The sequence below is a fragment of the Ceratotherium simum genome, chromosome 24, assembly GCF_057802395.1.
Source record: "Ceratotherium simum simum isolate JZ-2026a chromosome 24, ASM5780239v1, whole genome shotgun sequence".
Lineage (NCBI taxonomy): Eukaryota > Metazoa > Chordata > Mammalia > Perissodactyla > Rhinocerotidae > Ceratotherium > Ceratotherium simum.
The window spans coordinates 19,095,608-19,119,780 of NC_141923.1; the positions used below are offsets into that span (position 1 = coordinate 19,095,608).

The window sequence follows — 24,173 nt, forward strand, 5'->3', positions numbered from 1 at the left end:
CTACATTGATATTTATCTATATCCTAAACAACATAGATTTGACAAATACAAAATAATATGCTCAATGTATGTGTGAATATTTAAAAGATATTCATTGCAACACACAATTTAGTCAGGAAATAGAAAAGAACATGAGGATTTTATATAAATTCCTCACACTAAAGGGGCCAAATGGCCTTAAAAAAACAGAAGTTGTCTTCAAGGTAGGAGAAAATGAAAAATTCTATTACCTCCTTCATTCTTGCCATCCTCCTGCATCCTCAGGAAGCATCCTTCATTTCTCTTTGCCATTAACAATACAAGTATTGGCTGTATCCCAATGAACTTAGATAAACACAATGTGGTTTTCTTTTAAAATAAGCTTTTACTGAATATATCAACAAGGTACTGTATAGTGTAGAGTGAAGTTTGTCATTAACAAAGTGTGTGACACAGTAGGTCTCAGAGGACGTGTGATGCAGAATCTTCCAGCCCCTTGTAGTCCCTTGTCAGCGAGAACACACTAAACATAAACCAGAAGCAAATCAACATATGGTTCAAACAATAACAAATTATCAGGATTAACTTTCAGTGAGTAAAGACTGGTCCTATGAGGAACACACAGTGGCGACGCCTTCACTTGTCTAAAAGATTACAAATCTTACATCCCCTGGATTCCTTTACAAATGACCCAGTGTGTGTGTTTGTGTGTGTGGTGTGTGTGTGCATGCACGAGTGCAATTTATAGTAGTTTCAAAATGTCTGTTGCGATGGCCTTGCTTTGTGCTCTTCTGGTGGGTGTGCTGCTAGAAAAAGAAAGATAAACAAAAACTATAGCAAAAGAATCTGATGTGTTTGTTATAACAACAGTATCATACATGTACAAAACTTTCTCCCCACAATCAGTGACAGGTATCCCATGGCGAGCAACTGTCTTTCCACGCTGCTGAAGAAATCAGAGAAGACTGTAAGCTACAGCTTCCTACATTAGTATTTTGTCTTAAAAAAAAAAAGAGTATCAGGCAGGGTTTGACAAGACTAAGAAGTAGCAGAGGTTTTGTTTGTTTTGTGTATGTATCTCTTTCTCTTTTGGGCACTTTTTTCTGTTTTGCTTTCTTACAAAGCTGGAAAATTAAATCATGAGCAAAACCATTATTCTCACGTTCTAAAAGAAAACTTAATGTCTCCTTGTTACAGGTTAGAGGAAAAGGCTATAAACAAAGTTAATGGAAATTAACTACCTCATGGTCAAAAGTTGCAGTGGGCTCTGTAGCCGAGGTTTGCTGATCAAGTTCAACATCTGCTCCCTGCGGACTGCGACAATATTGCCTTGTGTCTGGAATGGATGCTTTGCACACATGAAGAGCTAGTCCTCCTCAGTGGGGAAGGAAGTTCTGAGGATCTGCACTAGTAGGAAATAGGGCCATAATATTAGCTACGTCATTAATACTTTTTATCAGACTGGTCACATTATGCTTTTTTTTAACCTCAGGAAAAATATCTAATGCATTTTTAACAAACACTCAGATAATTAGAAACTGCATTATTTCTCACAGGGTAGAATGTTTTCCACTTGTTACACAAGGAAAATAGGCAGGGGAACACACTTTTTGTCTCTGCCTGTGATTGTCCCATGCCATGGGCTGCGAATGCACTAGACAGTTTTGAGGGAAGCCCACGGTCTCTCCATGATCAAACACATCTCTCCAAACAACTAAGTATTAATGACAACCCTGGATATGAATAATGGTCAATAATATCTGTGTGATCATGGCTGTGCCTTTTTCCTTTGGAATTTTCTCTGCACAGTGACGGTCATCTAGCTCTGAAAGTGGTCACATACCATCTGAAATCATCTCATTTGGTCAGACGTCATCAAGCTCTTTATAAACCAGTGACATTGGCTTTGTTCATGGACTTGGCCTGCATCTTCAACTTTGACTCTTGACTAATCTCCTCAAAATACGTACTAATAACAACAAGAGAGGCCCAAATACAGAGCAGATGTGTGGGCAAAACACATTCCCGTGACTGAAAATGCCAATCAAAGCAATCCACCATTGATGGTTGTCCAGCAGTTTTCCTAAGACACAAAAGACATTACAAATTCAATGATGTGTTTTCTATCCTGGTTAAGTGAGAGCTCCAAGGATGCTATTACAAGTGGGAGACTGATCTTAATTTTAGCAGTCTTTGTCATGTTGTACACAAGATCAAAATAAGGCTATAACTAAATTCTATCTCTTCAGGAACACCTTCTAGCAAAGGAACCATTTCAGATCATTTTAACCATTTCACGTGACTAGGTTTCCATTGTACGACTTAAGTCCCAAATAATTCCATGAATCCCATAAGACATTATAGAAACCTCTCCAACCTTGGTCTTCTTGGCCCAAAGCAAAAGGTTTCAGCAGCCAAGTATTGCTCTGGGGGTTATACATACATACAAATAAATGAGAACGATTATTTTGTGGATAAAAAGAAAAGAAACCCTCAAAAGTCAAAGTACCGTCATTTGAACACCTAGTTTTATCTACACAGCCAAGGGGAAGAGGATAGTGGAAGGGAATTATCCAGTTAAATACACAAAACCCCATGTCCTTGTCCTGAATTTCAGATGGCTTACTGCTACACTGATCACCTTCACAGATTGCCTTATCCCTTCACCGTGTGGATCCAGTTTTAACAAAGCAACAGCCAAAACTTGCTAGCTAAGAGACTAAAATGGAAACCAAAGTCACTTTAGAATTAATTCAAATTAATTCATAGCTAATTTCAGCTCGACTGACTGCAGTTTCGATTCTTGTGTTTACAAGATTATAGCTTCAGTTATATTTTCTGCTTACTCTGAGGGACAAGGGAGATTAAAACATATAAGTTGGGGTATATTATTAAAGAAAATAAAGCTCTTTCTATAAAGAAAAACTTGCATAGCATTTTATACCTAAACTTTTACAAAGAAGACACATCACAGTTCTATTTTGTTAAAAGTGAGAGAGAGAGAGAAAGCAAAACGATTGTGACATTAACTTCACGGGTTCCGAAAATAATGGCTAGTAGTAAAGGAAATACGCACACAGAGTGAAATGCCTAAATTTGATTTTAAAAAGAATTTTCAAAAGGTGTATTTTTTAGATAATGTATGTGATCGATAGCCCTTCTACATCTAAGGGATGGAAAGGAGTAAATTATACATGCTTTCTGAGGATGGACAATGCTTCAAAAACATCTAGAAATAAGCCCGGACATCCCTCTCTTCTCTATGCCCTCTGCTCTATTCCCTGCTCTGCCAAGATTATGGGAACAAGCCTTTACTCTCTGACTTGTTCATTTCTCATCTGTTATCCTGTTAATATAAGATTGATTATCCCTCCACAATTCCCAAAGAAGAGGAACATCCAAGATTGAAAAGGAATAAATGAAATTTCAAAAATGGCACAGGATCAAAGTCAGTCCAAGGTGGAAACTCAGTATTGCTTTAAAAAAAAATACATTATGTTGGCCAGCTTTGATGTGTCCTTCCAGAATTATTAGCAGTGAATATTAGCATACATCTTAAAGTGTATAAGTGTATATGGATATTTTGTGCAATCAAGACTGGCATCTATAATTTTCTTTCAAATTTTGAGCAGACGGGGAAAAAAACAAATGTAGCATCAACAGCTAATTACGAAAATATACATGAGGTGATTGGAAGACAAGAATTTGCAAGGGGATAAAGGTATTAATTCAAGCTATTTCAACATGATACTAACAAAGTCCATTGATATAGTAGAGCAGAACCACTGATCACTTGCTTTTGTCTACATGGCATCAATAATTTTTAAGTAACAAGTCTAGAATATTCCAAATATTGATCCCTTGTTGGTCTAAATATCATGTTGACATAGCTGCAGTGAATCTACCCAAATAATTCTCATTATCAAAAATAATTCCATTCAATATAATTCTTCCTATTTTATTAGCCTCTTCTAAAAAAAGTATTCTAGAATATATCTCTGTTGAATGTGATTCAACCTGACATATAATTTGAATAGTAACACTTTTTAAAGGGAGTTTCCTTGCTGGGACATCATAGCTGTCCCCGAAGATGACTGCAATCAGACTTAGGTCTCTAACTCTGTTATCACATAGGGTCTGGGAGGCATGAGGAGTGATTTTTAAGTTCCCCATCAGAAAGCCAACTCTGGGGTTGGAAGGTCTCTTCAAATTCATCTCATTTTCTTCATTCTGCCAGGTTGGCTTAACTCGTCTTACGGGAACTCACTCCCTTGTGATGCTTTCTACATTTCTTGTTTTGGGTCAAACCAGGGTAACTACCTCCTTTCTTATTATTTCGGAATTTTTAACTCTTCTTCCAGACTAGGAAGTACAGAAACAGCATGAAGATATCTGAGACATTTCTTGTTTTACCCATATTATTTATCCTCCCCTGACGAGTCCATTTTAATCTGCCCTTTCATCTGACCACCTACTCTAAGAAAGGAATTTATTCTGACAGCTTCAACAGCAAAGTGGTTAATGAGCATCATGAGAAAGAATCACTCGTTCTTTTCCCTTGGCGTTGGGTTCTCATTGTACAACCCTGTACAGTACTTCAGCAACTATTTTTTTTTTTTAAGATTTAAAAAGCAAAGAGTTACAAAACTGTTTGTAATTAACTTGAAATAGAAAAGATAGCACTTTTTTTAAATCCCATTATATAGTACACCGTATAAATTACAGAGTATTCAAATGCACAAATGCATCCGTGTAACATTTATCAAATGTAATTTGCGCGTCTTTATGTGCACACACGTGTGTGTTCCCAAGAGTTTTATTGTCCGCCTTTCTAACGCTGGACCTCTGGCTGTCACGTATGGCAGTGCTCCAGGTCTGGCACACTGCTGTTGCAGTATCGCATGTTGTTGGGGATATGGCAGTCTGTGTAATTAATGCCCCCATTTGGGGTGTAAATGGGCTGCAGTCTGAAATCTCCTTTAAGGAGCTGATCGTTATTTAAGGAGACAATCTGAAAGCTGGTTTCCGTCATCTCCAGGATGGAATTGTCCTTCTTGGTGCCTGCCTCGCAATAGTCATCTTTCCGCCGGCCTCGGTTGTATTTCCACTTCTGCGAGGTGTAGCGCCCCTTTTTGTGCATGTGCCAGCAGAAGACACTGAGCAAGACCACCAGCACAAATATCACCGCGCCCCCGATCAGGCCCGCCAGCAGAAAAGGGGAGCCCATGCTGTGGGATGTTGTCTGCTCATGGCTGGAAGCAGTGTTACTGCCATTGTTCACATAAGAAGCATGGGTGGTGGCCTCAGAACAAATGGTGTCTTCTACAGCTCGGTAGTTAAAAGCATCCAGTGGCACTAAACAAATCCGATAGGTGGATCTGGGCTCCAAATTAACCAGGCTCAAATGTTGCTTCTCACCACTGACTATGCGTTCCTGAACAATGCCCCCGACTAAACTGTGGCCCATTTTCACCCACGTGAGTTTGTAGGCCATCACAGTAAAGAGAGAGAGCCAGCTGACTTGAATGGAAGTGTCATTCACAAAATGGATGGAGAGTTGGATCCGTTCAGAGATAGGCGGGGTCACTCTTTCTCTGCCATCCCAGTCAGGAATCGTGGGAAGTTTCGATGCAGTAGGAGTAAGAGGTGTATAGCTTCTACTAGGGCTTGGGGCAGAGAGTGTGGGAGGCTGAGTTGTGGGAGAAGCTGTACTTGGGGCTGGGGTGAAGAGAGGCAGGCCGGGGGTCGTGGTGGGACATGACAAGAGATTCATATTCAACTCCCTGACAGCCATCCCGCGGACTTGTTCAGGACCTTGGCACATGAAACCCCGCACGTTGAGAGACGAAGGGATATATTTGAGCCATTCCGTGACCCATTTAATACCGCAGTCACAAAACCAAGGGTTATTCCGAGCAGTGAGCTGCTTCAGGTTGGAGAGATTATCAAAAACCCCTTGAGTCAACATGCGCAGTTGGTTGTTGGATATATCCAGTCGCTCCAGCTTACGGAGATTTGAGAAGGCTGTCAAAGGGATGTGGTTTATCTGGTTGTCCTGCAGATAGAGCCTGATCAGATGTGTACCTGGGAGATCAGGAGGGGGGTGGGAGAGCGAATTCCGTACAATTGAAAATTCCTTGAGCTTGGTGAGATGGCTGAAGGTGCCCTCGGCAATGCCCTTGTTGGTCAGGAGATTCCCGTCCACGATCAGACGCTCCAAGCTCGTGAGGTTCTGAAAGGCCATGTCTGATATGACAGCAATTCGATTTTCGTCCACTCTCAGCTCTTGCAAGTCCACAGGAAGCCCAACAGGCACACTGCTCAGGTGATTCTTGGATAGAAACAACAATTTCAGACTAATAGCCTCCCGGAAGGCCCCATCTTCCACCCCTACTGTGGATATAGAATTGTCATCCAGGTGTAGCTCTTCGAGCTTCAAGAGCTGGGCAAGAGCCGCCCGTGATATGGTCTGAATATTGTTTTCCTGCAGATGGAGAACTCTGACATTCTTGGGAAGGTTCATGGGGAATTCATCCAGTTGGTTGCCATAAAGGTAGACCGTGTGCACTGACTGTACGTTGTGCAGTTCTGCAGGAAATCCAGCATTATTAATTTGGTTGTTGTGGAGGTAGAGTACGGTTACGCCCTCCGGGATCCCAAGAGGCACTGAGGTCAAGCTTCGCTCATTACAGTAGACAAAGTTCCTGTCACAGCGGCACACGCTAGGGCATGCCAGGATTTCTGACACTTGTGAGTAGAGCCCCAGGGAAATGAGAAGCCAAGATTTCAGGAAAAAAGCCCCATGGCTGGGCCACTGCGTAGTCTGTAGGCCCATTTCTGAAGCACAAAAATAAAATACAAGGTGGTGGGGAAAAGAAAAAGAACAAAAAAATAGATAGCAAAACCAAAATGACTGGGTGGGGTTCTGTCAAGTCCAGAACTCCAACTAGAGGAAAAGTCTCGAAGGCCCAAGGTAAAAGAATCTTCCTGTGGTCTCTGGTCTTGTCAGCCTGTGTTGCCCACTTTGCTATTGTCCTCCATGTGCAAAACAATTTCAGTAGGGAGAGTTCTCCACACAGGCAACAAGTGATGCCAAGTTGTTAGCGGTCACCAGGGGCCCAATTGGGCAGGCAGAACTCCCTCTTCTGTTGTAGGTCAGGCCAGCGTTGATCAGCCTATGAACTTCTTGGTTAAGCTGAGTCTGCAATCTGTTGTAGGAAAGTAGAGAGAAAAGAGTCAGTTAAAGGCAGTAATGGAAGAAATGCTGATCAGAGGGTATACCTTCTGAGCATGATGTGATTGGGACTAAATGACCAGAGGCAGCTGTTGGCATTAAGTGATATTCTAAGTAACAATAATTTAGTTGAAAAGGTGTTCAAGAAACGAATGATCTTATCTTATCTTTAAAAATGATCAATTATCTTATCTTTAAAAGAAAACCATGATGAATTATTTAAAAGAAAACCATACTGTCCCTCATACTATCAATGATCATATTGTGAATTTTACATCCCAATCAGTATGTTCTCTTCAATATCTATTTGCACAACAGGCACACACTGTTGAATCCACTGCACCAAATAATGATGACTTACAAATCCAACTGGTCACAGTCTTGTCTCAAGACGAAACAAACTGAGCAACTAGTAAAATTTAAGGGAAAATGTAAAACCCTTTATAGTTATAAATAAACAAATGCAAAATGAGGACAGATAAAGTCATTTAAAAAGATGCATCCTTTTGATCTGACACTGTGATGAAGCAGTATAAACCTAACCAACAGAAGCACATGAGAAAGTAGAGAGAAGACTTCTTTTTAGTTCCCCACTTCTTCCCTCCTCTCGTCTTTGTCTTCCTCCAAAACAGCTTACTCTCAAGTTACCAAGTAGAATGATCAAATTCTAGTCCATGACACATGTCCCCTTATTCCCTCCTTGGGGACCTCCAGGTACAGATGAAATACACCGCTGTAACCCCATTGAGAGCTGCCAAGCTCATGACTAGGAATAAATTATTTTGCAACAACAGCACCTTCCTTCCATCTGTAAGTGTCTTCCTGCTTTTAAAGAGGAGTTTCGGCAAACTTTGAAATGATAGAAGGCACAGTTGGGGAAGTAAAGGCAATCCACAGATAGTAATCATGCCTTCTTGCTCCAGAACACGTTCCATCAGTTTTTAAATTCGAGAGGTAAAGAAGTTAATTGAAAGGTGCCAGATTTGATTTCCCTACAAAATAAGCTAACATGACAGGACATGGCAAGCTATGAGTCTCTTAATTCTCACCAATACACAGAAATTGAAACAAAGTATATCTAAAACCACAGAGCAACTATTTGAAATTGTTCCTCAAACTATCTTTAGAAACATAATGTAAAAAGAAAAAAAAACATTGTAAGTGCTATTTAAGTGTCAAGAATATTGTAAATTTGTTCTACAATTTAAAAGATTATGAACCATATAAAAAAATGCCTTTGATGACCAGAAACGGTAAAATTCATTTTTCATTGCTCAAAAACCTTTTAAAAAGGAGGGATGGGGAGTTTCTTTCCAGGCAAAAGCAGATGCATGTGACACTTTATTAAAAATCAAGCATTATTTAATTTGTTAAAACTTATATGTTTTGTCACTGAACAGGAGCTATCCCCTCCAGCAAAAATATCCCTACATGCTTAAAGAATAATTTATAATAGAATTAAGGGTAGTATAGGAAAAATGAGTTTAATGCCATCAGCTCGATGCCATTCTTAGCTCAGGTTTCAAATTTTCAAACCGTCTGAATGCTCCCTGATAACTTGCTACTCGAGTGTGATCCTCGGTCCAGCAGATTGAGGTTGACCTGGGCAGTTGTTAGACCACAGAATCTGCATGTTAGCAAGAGCCTAGGGTATACACATTAAAGTTTGAAAAGCAATGCCCTAAACACAGTGCCAACTTATTTAATTACTCAAATGTTTTAATTTATTAAATGTAAAATAAATGCATGTCAATTGACTCTTTTGAGAAGCATAAAGGCATAAGGCATACTAAGAACTTTTGTCCCCAGGAGATAGTCTTCAACTACATTTTATATGTAAACAACATCTTATACAGGGAGCAGTGCAATGACTATCTATGTCACTAGGCCTCAATGGACTCTTGCAAATTGTTTGTCTGAAAGACAACCACTAATGTCAAGCGGAAGCTTAAAGAGTTATTTATAATCAGAGGAGCCCACTTTTAGAAAGCAGCTTTTGTTTAAGAATAAAAAAACTGTTTGGTGCTATTAGCATTTACTCTTCCAAAGAGGATAGTGAGACTAAAAGAATAGAATCTAAGATATTTCTGAGTATTCCACAGGAATCTTCCAAGTGTGATAGCAGCAAAAGATGAACAGAATTTCCTAAGGGAAAAAAAACAGCTGTTCCAGGGTCTCTAAGTAAGTTTCTATGTAAAAAGAATAGATGCGACTTGAACCCTGGTTAGACTTGACAAAGAATTAATATTGGGCGGCGGAGTCAAGATGGCGGCGTAGGCAGACTCTGAACTCACCTCCTCCCGTGGACACAGCCAATTGACAACTACTCGTGGAAAAATTACCCCTGAGACAGAACTGAAAACTGGATAAGAGGAACTCCTGCAACAACGGACAATCCTAACTGGGGTAGAAGAGGCAGAGACTCCCTTCTAGAGAGGAAAAACGCCACCTTCACAAGCCGCCAGCTTCACGGCCCCTGGGAGCAGCTCACAGGTACGCACCCTCCCTGGAGGCGTGGGGCCCTGAGCCGGGGAGCGCCCCCGCTGGGGGCATTTTGTGGACCCAGCACAATCGACACCAGTGGCATAATATCTGACTGTGCCTGCTACTAAAGCATTGGGTAGCACCCCCAGAAAACCCGGTTCACAAAGAAACTAAAACTGGCTCTTAAAGGGCCCATGCACAAACTCACCCGTTCCAGAAAGCATCCTAAAATCACCAGAAAGAAAGGTACACAGTGCTTCGGTGACAAGAGACTCACCTAATAGGCCCTGAGTGCATCACGGTGAGGGGTGAGACATCTCCAGGGACTGGGACATTGGCGGCGGCCATTGTTGTGGCCTGGTGTGAGCGTGCTGACACAGACGCCATTGGAGTTCTCCCTGAGACCTGCTAGCCCAGGGTCTGCTCCACCCGCTAGAGCACCAATTTAATCCAGCTCAGCCAGGGCAGGCAGCCCACCCTAGAGACTGGCCCCACCCAACAACAAGCCCTCAGGCAACGTGTGGGCCTGCATAGATTGGTGACTGGATTCTCTGCAGCCTGGCAACTGAGCTGACTTGAGCGGGGCAGGGTGTGCACAAGGAGCGGGTGGAGAGTGTGGGGTGGTGGCGGAGTGTGTGGGGCTCCCGCCGTGGAGAGACTGGGTCCGCTTGGGGAGGTCGGGCGCCACACGGGCAGGACTGTGTTGACTGTGTGTGTGGACCTGTGGGCAACAGGGCTTGTCAGCTGCAGAAGACTTGTGCTTCTCAAAGACCCACATAGGAGGTTTGCCCCACCTTCCAAAGCCTGAAACAATTGGGTGCTCCTGTGCCTGAGGGCAGCCCCACCCAGCTGCAATCCCCAGAGAGCTGACAAGAGACCTAATAGGCTAGAGGCTTACAGCAATTGTAAGGCCCTGAGCCTAACAACCTGCCACACTGGGGGCCTACTCACTTAAAAGAAATACTGCAACACAAATGTGGTATTAGAACTTACAGCCAACTGTACTGGGGCTCCCCACACCTGATAAAGAGACTGAAGGGCCCACAACAACTACAAGCAGCTGAGCATTACAACAGCTGGCCAGGAGCATAACTCAGCCTCCCTGGGCGCCTATAGGGAGAGCTAATAGGCCACAATAGAAGGACACACGTAGCCCACATAGGGGCCCCCCTGGAACATTGAGAACTGAGGGAAGCACACTGGAAGCCTCCTAAGGCATCACTTACATAAGGTCACCTATCCAAGAGCAGGAGACGTAGCTGACCTACCTAATACGTAGACACAAGCACAGGGAAAGAGGCAAAATGAGGAGGCAAAAGAATACATTCCAAGTAAGGGAACAGGACAAAACCCCAGAAAAGGAACTAAGTGAAACAGAAATGAGCAACCTACCCGACAGAGAGTTCAAACTAAGAGTGTTAAGGATGCTCACTGATCTGGGGAGAAGAATAGATGAACTCAGTGAGAATGTCAACAAAGAAATGGAAGATATAAAAAAGAACCAATCAGAAATGAAGAATACAATACTGGAAATGAAAAATTCATTAGAGGGACTCAAAAGCAGAGTAGAGGATACAGAAGAACAGATCTGTGAGCTGGAAGAAAGACTAGAAGAAATTACCCAAGGTGAACAGGTAAAAGAGAAAAGAATTAAAAAGAGTGAGGACAGTCTAAGGGACCTCTGGGACAACATCAAGCGCACTAACATCCGTGTTATAGGTGTCCCGGAAGGAGAAGAGCGAGACAAGGCGGCAGAGAATCTATTTCAAGAAATAATAGATGAAAACTTCCCTAACCTAAGGAAGGAAACAGACATCCAGGTACAGGAGGCACAGAGAGCCCCAAACAAGATAAACCCAAAGAGGCCCACACCAAGACACATCATAATCAAAATGTCCAGAATTAAAGATAAAGAGAGAATCCTAAAAGCCGCAAGAGAATGTCAAGTTACATACAAGGGAAACCCCATAAGGCTATCAGCTGACTTCTCAGCAGAAACCTTACAGGCTAGAAGAGAATGGCACGATATATTTAAAGTGCTAAAAGGAAAAAACTTACAGCCAAGAATACTCTACCCAGCAAGGTTATCGTTCAAAATGGAAGGAGAGATCAAAATTTTCCCAGATAAGCAAAAATTAAAGGAGTTTGTCACCAAGAAACCAGTGTTACAAGAAATGTTAAAGGGACTGATATAAGGGGAAAAGAGAAGACTACAAATAGGAAAAATTATCTATTTCCACGATTAGAACGTAATGGATACAAATGCACAAAAAAGAGGTTAGATATGATATCAAAAACATAAAAGGAGGGAGGAGGGTAGTTAAAGAGTACAGCTTTCATACAGAGGTCAAACTAAAGTGACCATCAATTCTGTATAGAAGAAGTAAGGAACAGAGAAGGACTACTAAAACACTGAGGGAAAAAATAAATAAATAAATAAAGTTAAAAAATGGCAGTAAGTACATACTTATCAATAGCTACTTTAAACGTCAATGGACTAAATGCTCCAATTAAAAGGCATAGGGTGGCTGACTGGATAAAAAAACAAGACCCATATATATGCTGCATACAAGAGACACACTTCAGACCTAAAGACACTCACAAACTGAAAGTGAAGGGATGGAAAAAGATACTCCACGCAAATGGCAATGAAAAGAAAGCTGGGGTAGCCGTACTCATATCAGACAAAATAGACTTTAAAACAAAAACTGTAAAAAGAGACAAAGAAGGGCATTACATAATGATCAAGGGAACAATCCAACAAGAGGATATAACACTTGTAAATATCTACGCACCCAATGTAGGTGCACCTAAATATATAAAGCAATTATTAACAGACATAAAAACAGAAACAGACAGTAACACAATAATAGTAGGGGACTTTAACACTCCACTTACACCAACGGATAGATCATCCAAACAGAAGATCAATAAGGAAACATTGGCCTTAAACGACACACTAGAACAGATGGACCTAGTAGATATATACAGAGCATTCCATCCAAAAACCGAAGAATACACGTTCTTTTCAAACGCACATGGAACATTCTCCAGGATTGATCACATATTAGGCCACAAAACAAGTCTCCATAAATTTAAGAAGATTGAAATAATACCAAGCATCTTTTCTGACCACAATGGTATGAAACTAGAAATCAACTATAGGAAGAAAATCAGAAAAGCCACAAATACATGGAGATTAAACAAAATGCTACTGAACAACGACTGGGTTAACGAAGAAATCAAAGAAGAAATCAAAAAATACCTGGAGACAAATGAAAATGAAAATACGACATGCCAGAATTTATGGGATACAGCAAAAGCGGTTCTAAGAGGGAAGTTTATAGCGATACAGGCCTATCTCAACAAACAAGAAAAATCTCAAATAAACAATCTAACAATGCACCTGAAGGAACTGGAAAAAGAAGAACAAACAAAGCCCAAAATCAGTAGAAGAAGGGAAATAATAAAAATCAGAGCAGAAATAAATGAAATGGAGACCAAAAACAATAGAAAAATTAATAAAACCAAGAGCTGGTTCTTTGAAAAGATCAACAAAATAGACAAACCTTTAGCTAGACTCACCAAGAAAAAAAGAGAGAAGGCACAAATAAGTAAAATCAGAAATGAAAGAGGAGAGGTTACAACAGACATCTCAGAAATACAAAAGATTATAAGAGAATACTATGAAAAACTATATGCCAACCAATTCCACAATCTGGAAGAAATGGATAAATTCTTAGAATCATACAACCTTCCAAAACTGTATGAAGAAGAAGTAGAGAATTTGAATAGACCAATCACCAGTAAGGAGATCGAAACAGTAATCAAAAACCTCCCCAAAAATAAAAGTCCAGGACCAGATGGCTTCCCTGGTGAATTCTACCAAACATTCAAAGAAGACTTAATACCTATCCTTCTCAAACTCTTCCAAAAAATTGAGGAGGGGGGGAAGCTCCCTAACTCATTCTATGAAGCCAACATTACCCTGATACCAAAACCAGACAAGGACAACACAAAAAAAGAAAATTACAGGCCAATATCACTGATGAACATCGATGCAAAAATCCTCAACAAAATACTAGCAAATCGCATACAACAATACGTTAAAAAGATTATACACCATGATCAAGTGGGATTTATTCCAGGTATGCAGGGATGGTTTAACATTCGCAAATCAATCAACGTAATACACCACATTAATAAAATGAAGAACAAAAATCACATGATCATCTCAATAGATGCAGAGAAAGCATTTGACAAGATCCAGCATCCATTTATGATAAAAACTCTGAATAAAATGGGTATAGAAGGAAAGTACCTCAACATAATAAAGACCATATATGAGAAACCCACAGCTAATATTATCCTCAATGGTGAAAAACTGAAAGCTATCCCTCTAAGAACAGGAACCAGACAAGGATGCCCACTGTCACCACTCCTATTTAACATAGTATTGGAAGTCCTAGCCAGAGCAATCAGGCAAGAGAAAGAAATAAAAGGGATCCAAATTGGAAAGGAAGAAGTGAAACTGTCACTATTTGCAGATGACATGATTTTATATATAGAAAACCATAAAGAATCCACCAGAAAACTTTTAGAAGTAATAAACGAATATGGTAAAGTTGCAGGATACAAAATCAACATACAAAAATCAGTTGCATTTCTGTACACTAACAACAAAGCAGCAGAAAGAGAAATTAAGAATACCATCCCACTTACAATTGCAACAAAAAGAATTAAATACCTAGGAATAAACTTAACCAAAGAGGTGAAAGATCTGTACACCGAAAACTATAAAACATTTCTGAAAGAAATTGAAGAAGACACAAAGAAATGGAAAGATATTCCATGCTCTTGGATTGGAAGAATTAACATAGTTAAGATGTCCATACTTCCTAAAGCCATCTATAGATTCAATGCAATCCCTATCAAAGTTCCAACAACATTTTTCACAGAAATAGAACAAAGAATTCTAAAATTTATATGGAACAACAAAAGACCCCGAATAGCTAAAGGAATCCTGAGAAAAAGAACAAAGCTGGAGGTATCACACTCCTGACTTCAAAATATACTACAAAGCTATAGTAACCAAAACAGCATGGTACTGGCACAAAAACAGACACACAGATCAATGGAATAGAATCGAAAGCCCAGAAATAAACCCACACATCTATGGACAGCTAATCTTTGACAAAGGAGCCAAGAACATACAATGGGGAAAAGAAAGTGTCTTCAACAAATGGTGTTGGGAAAACTGGATAGCCATATGCAAAAATGAAAGTAGATCCTTACCTTACACCATACACAAAAATTAACTCCAAATGGATTAAAGACTTGAATGTAAGACCTGAAACTGTGAAAGTTCTAGAAGAAAACATAGGCAGTACGCTCTTCGACATCGGTCTTAGCAACATCTTTTCAAACACCACATCTGACCGGGCAAGAGAAACAAAAGAAAAAATAAACAAATGGGACTACATCAAACTAAAAAGCTTCTGCACAGCAAAGGAAACCATCAACAAAACGAAAAGACAACCTAACAATTGGGAGAAGATATTTGCAAACCATACATCTGATAAGGGCTTAATCTCCAAAATATATAAAGAACTCATGCATCTCAACAACAAAAACCCTACCAACCCAATTAAAAAATGGGCAAAAGACCTGAACAGACATTTCTCCAAAGAAGATATACAGATGGCCAACAGACACATGAAAAGATGTTCAAAATCACTAATTATCAGGGAAATGCAAATCAGAACTACAATGAGATATCACCTCACGCCCGTCAGAATGGCTATAATTAACAAGACAGGAAACAACATGTGTTGGAGAGGATGTGGAGAAAAGGGAACTCTCATACACTGCTGGTGGGAGTGCAAACTGGTGCAGCCACTATGGAAAACAGTATGGAGATTCCTCAAAAAATCAACGATAGAACTACCATATGATCCAGCTATTCCACTGTTGGGTATTTATCCAAAGAACTTGAAAACACCAGTTTGCAAAGGTACATGCACCCCTGTGTTCATTGCAGCGTTATTCACGATAGCCAAGACTTGGAAGCAACCTAAGTGCCCATCAAGGGACGAATGGATAAAGAAGCTGTGGTATATATACACAATGGAATACTACTCAGCCATAAGAAACGATGAAATCCAGCCATTTGTGACAACATGGATGGACATTGAGGGTATAATGCAAAGTGAAATAAGTCAGAGGGAGAAGGTCAAATACCGTATGATTTCCTTCATTAAGTAGTAGATAGTGACAACAATGGTCGGATACATAGGGACAGAGATTGGATTGGTGGTTGCCAGAGGGGAGGGGGGAGGGAGGAGGGTGAAAGGGATAATTCGGTGCATGTGTGTGATGATGGGTTGTAATTAGTATTTTGGTGGTGAACATGATGTGGTCCATGCAGAAATAGAAGTACAATGATGTACACCTGAAATTTTTACAATGTTATAAACCAATGTTACTGCAATAAACAAAAAATTAAAAAAATAATAAAAAATAAATAAATAAATAAAAAATAAAAAGAATAGATGCTTAACTGTGTTTATAATCCAAGTTTTCAGGGTCTGAAAAACAACAAACCATTCTTGAGGATGACAGAGTTTACTTTGAAAGTTCATCAGCTAAAAGCCTCAAGGCAATAGTCATTGGGAGTTAAAGCACTCAGGGATGGACCTGGAGACCATCATTACATATCCATGTTGTAAATTTTCCACTTGCGTGAACTGTGTCCTCTGGAAGAGGAGAGATAAAGCCCCTCCAACCAACCCTGTGCCCCAGGCCTTGCTCTCTTGGAGGTGTATTTTACATATGAGTGGTTCTTTTATAATCATGTAAGAAGAGGATGTGGTCCTGAAGAAAACTCCTAATAGGATTACATGGGGCAAACTCTCGCATTTTTATCTACCTTCATAGGAGAAATATCCCATCTGGATCACCATGTGTTGATCAGCTATGTTCAATTTTGAATGAAAACAAACTCTCGGGGCTTTCTTTGAGCTTCTTGGGAATCCCACAAAAGAACAGTGCATACTGGATTTGTTCTAATCCTTGGATCAACAACAGCCTATATATGCTGTCAGCCAATATACTGTATCTTTGTTCAAATTAGTGCCAGTGTCAAATTACAAACACCAAGGCAATCAGAATTTTTTTTTTTAATTTAAGTAGGCTAAAATTTCCTTTATACTTTCAGCTGGAATTCCTACTGAATAGTGAGGGCAGAAATCCTTTTAGACCTTCAGCTAGAGACAGTATTTACAGAGAAAGTAGTGTAATATAAAAGTCACAAGCAAAGGCCCTGAGTTTTCATCGCAATTCTGACACTTAGTAGCTGCAGGACTTTGGATAAATTACCTAACCTTTTAAGTCTTAGTCTCCTCATCTGAAAAATGAGGATAATAATAGCTTCTAACTCCCATCACTGTTGAGGGGATTAAATGGGATAATATTTGTGAAAAGCTCATATGGTGCCTGACACACGGCAAGAACGTAATGAATATAAACTGTTATCTTCTGTGTGTTTGTTATTCTTAATGATATCCAAAGAAGTGAACTCCAACAGATAGAGCAAAATAAAATCACCTTTGACCTGCCAAATTCTATGCACTTTCACCTACCCCAGGATTTCTCAACCTCAGCACTATGGACCCTTTGGGCCAGATAATTCTTTTGTTGTGAGGCTGCCAAGAACATCCAAAAATGTCTTCTGACATTGCCATATATATGTCCCTGGGGGTGGCAAAATCTTCCCCAGTTGAGAACCAGTGACCTGCACCATCTCACAAGTACCTTAGAAGGTTAGCATTATTATTCTGATTTTATAAAGGAAATTGAAGATAAGTTTCTAATAAACAGAACCTAAAAATGCTTCTTGCCCTGGACACTGAAAAAGCATAAAAATGTAATGTGTTTTTCATTTATTTATTTGATCAACATTTATTGGGCACTAGAATGAGGATACAGTCTTATGCAGTGCTGGTGTGGTTTTTGGCTTCATGAGGCTTAAAGTTTAGTGAGGGGAGAATATGAATAAGCAGAAAATTATAGTACTGGGTACTATGTAAAGAGTTCTAACCTTAGGGCATCAGGGAATTACGGTACTGTGTAAAGACCTCTAACCTAGTCCATGGGGCATCAGGGAATTACGGTACTGTGTAAAAAGGTCTAACCTAGCCCATGGGGCATCAGGGAATTACGGTACTGTGTAAAAAGCTCTAACCTAGCGCATGGGGCATCAGGGAATTACGGTACTGTGTAAAAAGCTCTAACCTAGCCCATGGGGTGTCAGGAAAATGCTGCGGGGGAAGAGTTGTCTATGTGACTATCTGAAGGATAAAAAGGTACAAGCCAGGAAAGTGATTCGAGACTCTTTAGATCTGCACACAGATCCAAGCTGGTTGTTCTGCGATCAAGATGTGAAACCCAGCCCAGCTGAGAGAAGGAACTCAACTTTGGCTGCACAGAACATTCCCCCAACTCTTTATCTGCTTCTCACCGAGGTAGTCTTGTTTCTAGAAAATAATAAACAAACTCACATTTCAAAATCATTAGCCATTTCAAAGTCTCCAAATGTTGAGAATAAAACATTTTGCTTTACAAGATGAATTTCAAGTAGAGTAAGCACATTTTTTGTCTTTCTTTCTTTCTTTCTTATTTGTTTGAACACTGCACTGAATATGTTTCCCCTCCAGGAAACTAGAGATTATGAGGAATGGCTTAATGGAAGTTGCTAGGTAAAAAACAGAAATTTTCATTTAAAGTAGAAAACACAGTTTCCAAAGCTTGGGCGTAAATCAACATGCAAGAAATGCTCTTTGGAGACAGCAAGAACCTGGCCCTGCCAGTCTGTTACAGATGACAGTAACAGCAGCAGCTATCCCTGGCTACTTTACTTTAATTTAACTCTTTTCATAACAAGTAGGACTCAAAGCACATAAATCATGTAAAAGCTTTCTGCAAACTGTTTCTCCCTAGTGCTGCCTAAAATGTTTTTTTTTTTTTTAATTAATTCCAGGAGCCTGTATTCCAGGAGAGCTTAATAAACTCAGACTATAAAAATCATAGTACAGAAAATAGGAATTGTCAATAAGTACTGCCGATTGCATAATATAATGACACTAGGACAAACTAATAAAATCTTAATGGTTTTGGCATTGGCTGACAAGACAGCACAGTGCATGAAGTGATACAAATAAGAAAGTTAACTTGAAGTGGGATTCTCCTAGGAAAGTTTCCCAAGGTACTTTGGACTTAGAGCTTCTGGAATTTGGCAGTTTGTGCTTAAAATCAGACACACACAGGTGCAGAATCCATAGGCCTAACTACACTACAAATGTCTTTGTTACAATCTGGAAACACTAAAGCAATTTATAGATCTTGTGCACATTTCCACATTCCTGAAGATAGGTTATAAATACTGTTTGTACAACAATCAGGAGAGTTCTATAGTTAGCTGCCAAGATGTGGGGATTAGTGGAGGAATTTGGGGAAACATATAACAATAGCCACCCCCTAATTTGAAACCATTTTTCCATCTCATTCACTGAACCTGAACCAAGTCTCTTGAAGTTTCTCATTAGACAAATATTTTTCTTTTCTAAAACAAAGAGAGAGAAAGAAGGGAAGAGGGAGAGAAGGAGGGAAGGAGGGACAGAAAGAAAGGAAACACTGTATTTAAACAGTTGACAATTTCCTGGCTCCAGTCAGTCTAGAATTGGAAACATTAAAATTGGACCCCCCAAAAAAATCTATTCTCCTGGCAAGCATAAAATTCTCCAACACATTTGAAGAGTTGTTCTCACATGGTTTCCAATGCAGTTGGTTCAAATAATAGGGATAAGTTTAGAACAGAAACCGATGTTATAACCTCAAATGCATAAACTTTGAGGACACATTCATCACTGCCACACACTGCTCTCAATGCACTGGGTAGCTCCCACAGACCATCCCTTATGTCCATTAAAATCTATATCATCTAGGACTGCAGGACTGGGCCTTCCGGGTGTTTAATAATCCCAGTGGTGACCAGGCACTAATAGAGAAGAATTTTATTGAGATAGCACCAATAGGATTAAAGGAAAGGAAAAAGTATATGGTCCATAAAGGATGGACCCTCCCCCCCAGCTCATATCCATACACTTTTCAATCCATTTCAAAGTGAAGCAGTTCATTCATTTGCTGAAACAGATACTGAGCACCTCATGTTTTAGACATTGAAAATAGATGATTTCTTAGATTCTTATCTTTGGGAGAGATTTTTTCCAACATCTGATCCAGTGATTCTCCAAACCCAAGGGTCATCAAAAACACAAGGAGAAAGTGATGAAAAGTGAAGGCTTCTGGGTCGCACCCCTGCAGATTCTGGATTGACAGGTCTTCAAAGAATGTACACTTTGTCAACTTTCCCCAGGTGGGTCTGATGATCGGCTACTTTAGGGTTCGACTACCCAGACACACACTATCAGGAATTGCTCTCAGGGCATGGCAACAACTGGTCCTTCTCTCTTCTGGATCAAACCAACATGTGAGAGGCGGAGTGGTGGCATGGCAGCATGAAAAGAGCAAAGGGTTTGGAGTCGGAATTTAGTTTTGACCTCAGCTCAGCCACTCATTAATAGCATGACAATGGGCACTTGACTGAACCTCTCTGAATCTCCTTTTTTCATCTGAAGAGGGCATAACAAGTCGAGCTTATGATATTGTTGGGAAGACTACATATAACGCATGTAAAGTAACTAAGAGTGCCAAGCAGGCACTCAATAAACTGTGATTTAAGAGAGGTAGGGATGGTGTAATGAGCAAGAGCTGGGCTCTGTGAACAGTTGGCCTGTACAGCTTTCTCAATTACCAGCTGTGCTCACGTGGGCACACGACTTCACCTCCCTGTGCCCCAGTTAACTCATAAGTAAAATGGAGAAAATGATAGTATTTATCTCTCGCTGTTGTTGTAGGGCTATAAACCACTTAGAATATTATCTAACATATGCAAAACATACACTCATTATGTGCTGGGCATTCCTATTATTAGCTGTATAAAACAACAATAACAAAAAGCCTCCTACTCCAGGGAGCTTTTGTCCCTAATTTAGTAGAGAGTTGGTTCTTTTGAATCCATCAAATTTTACTTTCCTCTAACTTTCATTCACTATTTTGATCATAGTTATTTCCTTTGGAGATACACAGATACACCATCCCATCCATCAACGCTGCAAATATGTGGAGACATTTTTTGGGTCTCTGAGATCTTTTTCTTTCCCATGTAAATGTCCCATTTCTTTCATTTCCTCCTGACTCTTAGCAGTGCCAATGCCTTCATTGGCAATGCCTGTCTTGATATGTGTTGCCAGAATGGAAAACAGGACTCACACTGTGGTCTGACTAGCACCAACTACAGCCCAGCAAATAACTGAGGAATGCCCACTCCCTGCCAGGCATGGAGACAGTCACTAGAAAGATAACTATGGTATAGCACTTGGTGTTGAGCAGAGGTTCCTGTCAGTCAAATAACTCTTTGCATAAAGCTCTTTACAATTCCGAAAGCATTTTAATGTTTCATTTCATTTAATCTCACAACCACCCATAGGAAATATGTATATCAACCTCAAATGAAGTCCACAGACATGAAGTAATTTGCCTGAAGCCATATAGATGGTGGGGGCAGAGGATGGTATTGTAAATTTTCCATAAAAAATTTGGCTTACGGGTATGATTTTATGAATGGTATTAATTATAATGATATTAAAACCAACACCTACTTGCCTGCAAAAATGAATGCCTCTCCGCACTGCTTGAATTTACAAAATTAGCAATAGCCTAACATTTGAAGTGTGTAACAATTCCAAGCTGGATCAGCGCATAGGTAAAGAGTAGTTAGCCCGGGAACCCATTATCTGCTCTCTCCACATCACTGCAGGGCTCAGCGAGAGCAGGAGATCAAGTGGCTGCCCAGTTGATGGGGACCATCAAGGTGCCAAGGATTGGGGGCGTCTAAAAGACTTGATGGCTACTTACAGGATGGTAGCAAGACAGACAACAAAGGCTCCATGCCTACTTCAGTGTCAAAGAGTCCCATGTCGGCTGCTACCACATTCTACATCTTGGGAAAGTCTTTATGTGGGACCACTGTGGGAAAAGCTGTTGAAAGTGAAACCAATTGCCAACTGCCCAACACACAGCCACCTTACGTATACTAATCACTTGGGATGAGATATCATAGGTATCATGAGTTCTTTGAATTCCAAGTGAAAAAATCTGTAGAAAGTGGGATCAGCAATCCATCAAACAGAAAATTTAGGGAAAATCTTGCTAGATCTGTTTTTTCTCTACAAGAGACTGTGTCCAGGTAATAAGAGCACTTAACTCTAGAAAGTCTGAAAGGTTTCTTCTTCCATTTCCCACCCTACAATTCAAACACACAGTGCTCATTCTAAGTGTGTGTGTCCTTTCCATGCTGTCCCTAACCTGTCATACACCCAAGTGCAATGTGTCAGCATTTACCTGGAGGGAGAGAAGAGAGAATAAGTCATCTTTCCTTGCCCACTCCTTCCCTCTCTTTCTTTTTTGAAAGGCAAGCTATGCTGAGATAGAATAAGAGATCTGAGCTTAATGTGTACACTGTTCTTGATAATTCAAAAGAAGGAATAAGCACATCATTATACTCACACGATTCATCCCTAGACTTTGCATATTTCCACCTTGAGTTCAGCTGCAGCTAAATATTCATATACCTATTGAGTGTTAGCCACTGCTAGTACATGAAACACTCACAGAGTTATGAAGAATAAGTCACTATTATCCTTCATTTACAATGAGAAAACAAGCTTGGAGAAATCTGTGACTTATGCAAGTTCAAACAGTAGAAAATCCTATAGATAGAATTGCAACTCAGTTTTGTTAGTTAAAAAAATCAGTGCTCTTCCCACTATACCACATCTCTCTCCTTATCAGTTTAGGGTTTATAATCTATCATTTCAAAAATTCTTCTGCCAACACCCAAGATTCTCTGGCTCGCTGTTCTTTCCCACCAATCACAAGCCCAATATCCCCTGTGTCTCCTTGAGGTTCAGATTTCCATGAGAGAAAGTCACCTAACAGCACAGTCTACCTTCAGTAAGAAATCACCAACCTAAAGTGAGACCTCACCACATCTAGCAATCCTACTATACTTCTCTGGAGAACTCCCTCTCCCATTCTCCTCAAAGACGGCATCAATCTTCCATCTCCTTACACCTCCAAATCTTCTCTCCTCACTCTCAGCAGACCACCTGACTTTTATCTGAAGACATCAGACAGGATCTCTCACGTCTTTCTGTTGCCAAACACATGAGTCCACCCATATCTGCACCCACTTTCTTTTCCTTAAAAGTTGATCACATTGTCTCTTCCTTGGACCTCTTGCGATATAGGCCTCTCTAGAACATAACTCTCTACCTCCTCCTTCCCTGTGGATGCAACCCCTCCCTCTCAAACTGGATCCACTTTTAAACATTCCCCAATATTTCCCCCCAAAAAAACATCCCCTTGATCCCAAATCGCCCCTCCAGCTATTCCCACATTTCTCTCCTAACTTTAGCCAAGTTCCTAGAAAGAATAGTCCATCATCAGTATCTCTGTTTTCTCACCTCCCATCCATCTCACACCATCATACTCCATACGGGTTCCTGCTCCTACATTCAGACAAGCATCTCACTGATGTCAGCAATCAGCCCCAGGTTGGTAAATCTAAAGGGCTTTTGCCTGTCTTCCTCCTACTTAATCTCCCAGCATCATTTAGACTTGCAGTACATGCCCTTCTTGAAACATTCTCATCTCTTGGTTGCTATGACATCATAGTCTGTTGGCTTTCTTCCTATTTCTCCTGCTTGTTCTTATTTTTGCAGGCTGTCTCTCTTTAATGTAGCCATTCAGTGTGAGTCCAGTAAGCTTCGGTCCAGGCACTCTTCTTCTTTTCCCTCTCTAGGAAATGGCCTCCACGCCTGAAGCTTAAATTATCATCTATATGCAAATGAATCATAAACTTAAATCTCCATCCTACACTGTCCTCTCAGCTCCTTACCTGTATATCCAAACGCCCACTTGACTTATCCACTTCAGTGTCTCAAGAGCACTTCCAGTTTACCACTTACAGTTTCAGATACTTTTTAAGAATTTTAGATGCATGGACTCATAATAAAGCAGTGTATTTTATACTGTTATTACCCTCTAAGAGGAAATGAGAGCTCCAAGTTAAGTAGCTTCTTTAAGGCCAATCAGTGGACAAGTGACAGGCATGGGATTTGAACTCAGGCATGGGCTGCAGAGCCAGGCTCCTAACCCATGTCCTTCCTCCCTGTAAACTCCACGCAGCCAGAGGCAGGTCTGCTTTTGCTCACTATTGTTTCCCCAGGGCCTAGAGCAGCACGTGGCAGCATTCAAGAAGTATTTGTAGAATAAATGAATGAATCAAAGAATGACC

The 24,173-nt window shown here is 40.3% G+C and overlaps 1 protein-coding gene across 4 annotated transcripts in view; it reads right to left on the reverse strand.

Moving 5' to 3' along the window:
* Nucleotides 1–348: 348 nt before the first annotated feature.
* FLRT2 (fibronectin leucine rich transmembrane protein 2) overlaps nt 349–24,173 on the reverse strand; it is a 102,001-nt gene continuing 78,176 nt past the window's right edge. For 2 of the 4 annotated variants that reach the window (XM_087448091.1, XM_087448089.1), the window contains exon 2: nt 349–7,187. In XM_087448091.1, coding sequence (XP_087304217.1) covers nt 4,832–6,814 — 1,983 coding nt within the window. In that variant the 5' untranslated portion in view covers nt 6,815–7,187 and the 3' untranslated portion in view covers nt 349–4,831. Of the gene's footprint in view, nt 7,188–9,974; nt 10,112–24,173 lie in introns of those variants that run through there. The other 2 variants (XR_015556132.1, XM_087448090.1) reach the window with 2 other exon arrangements.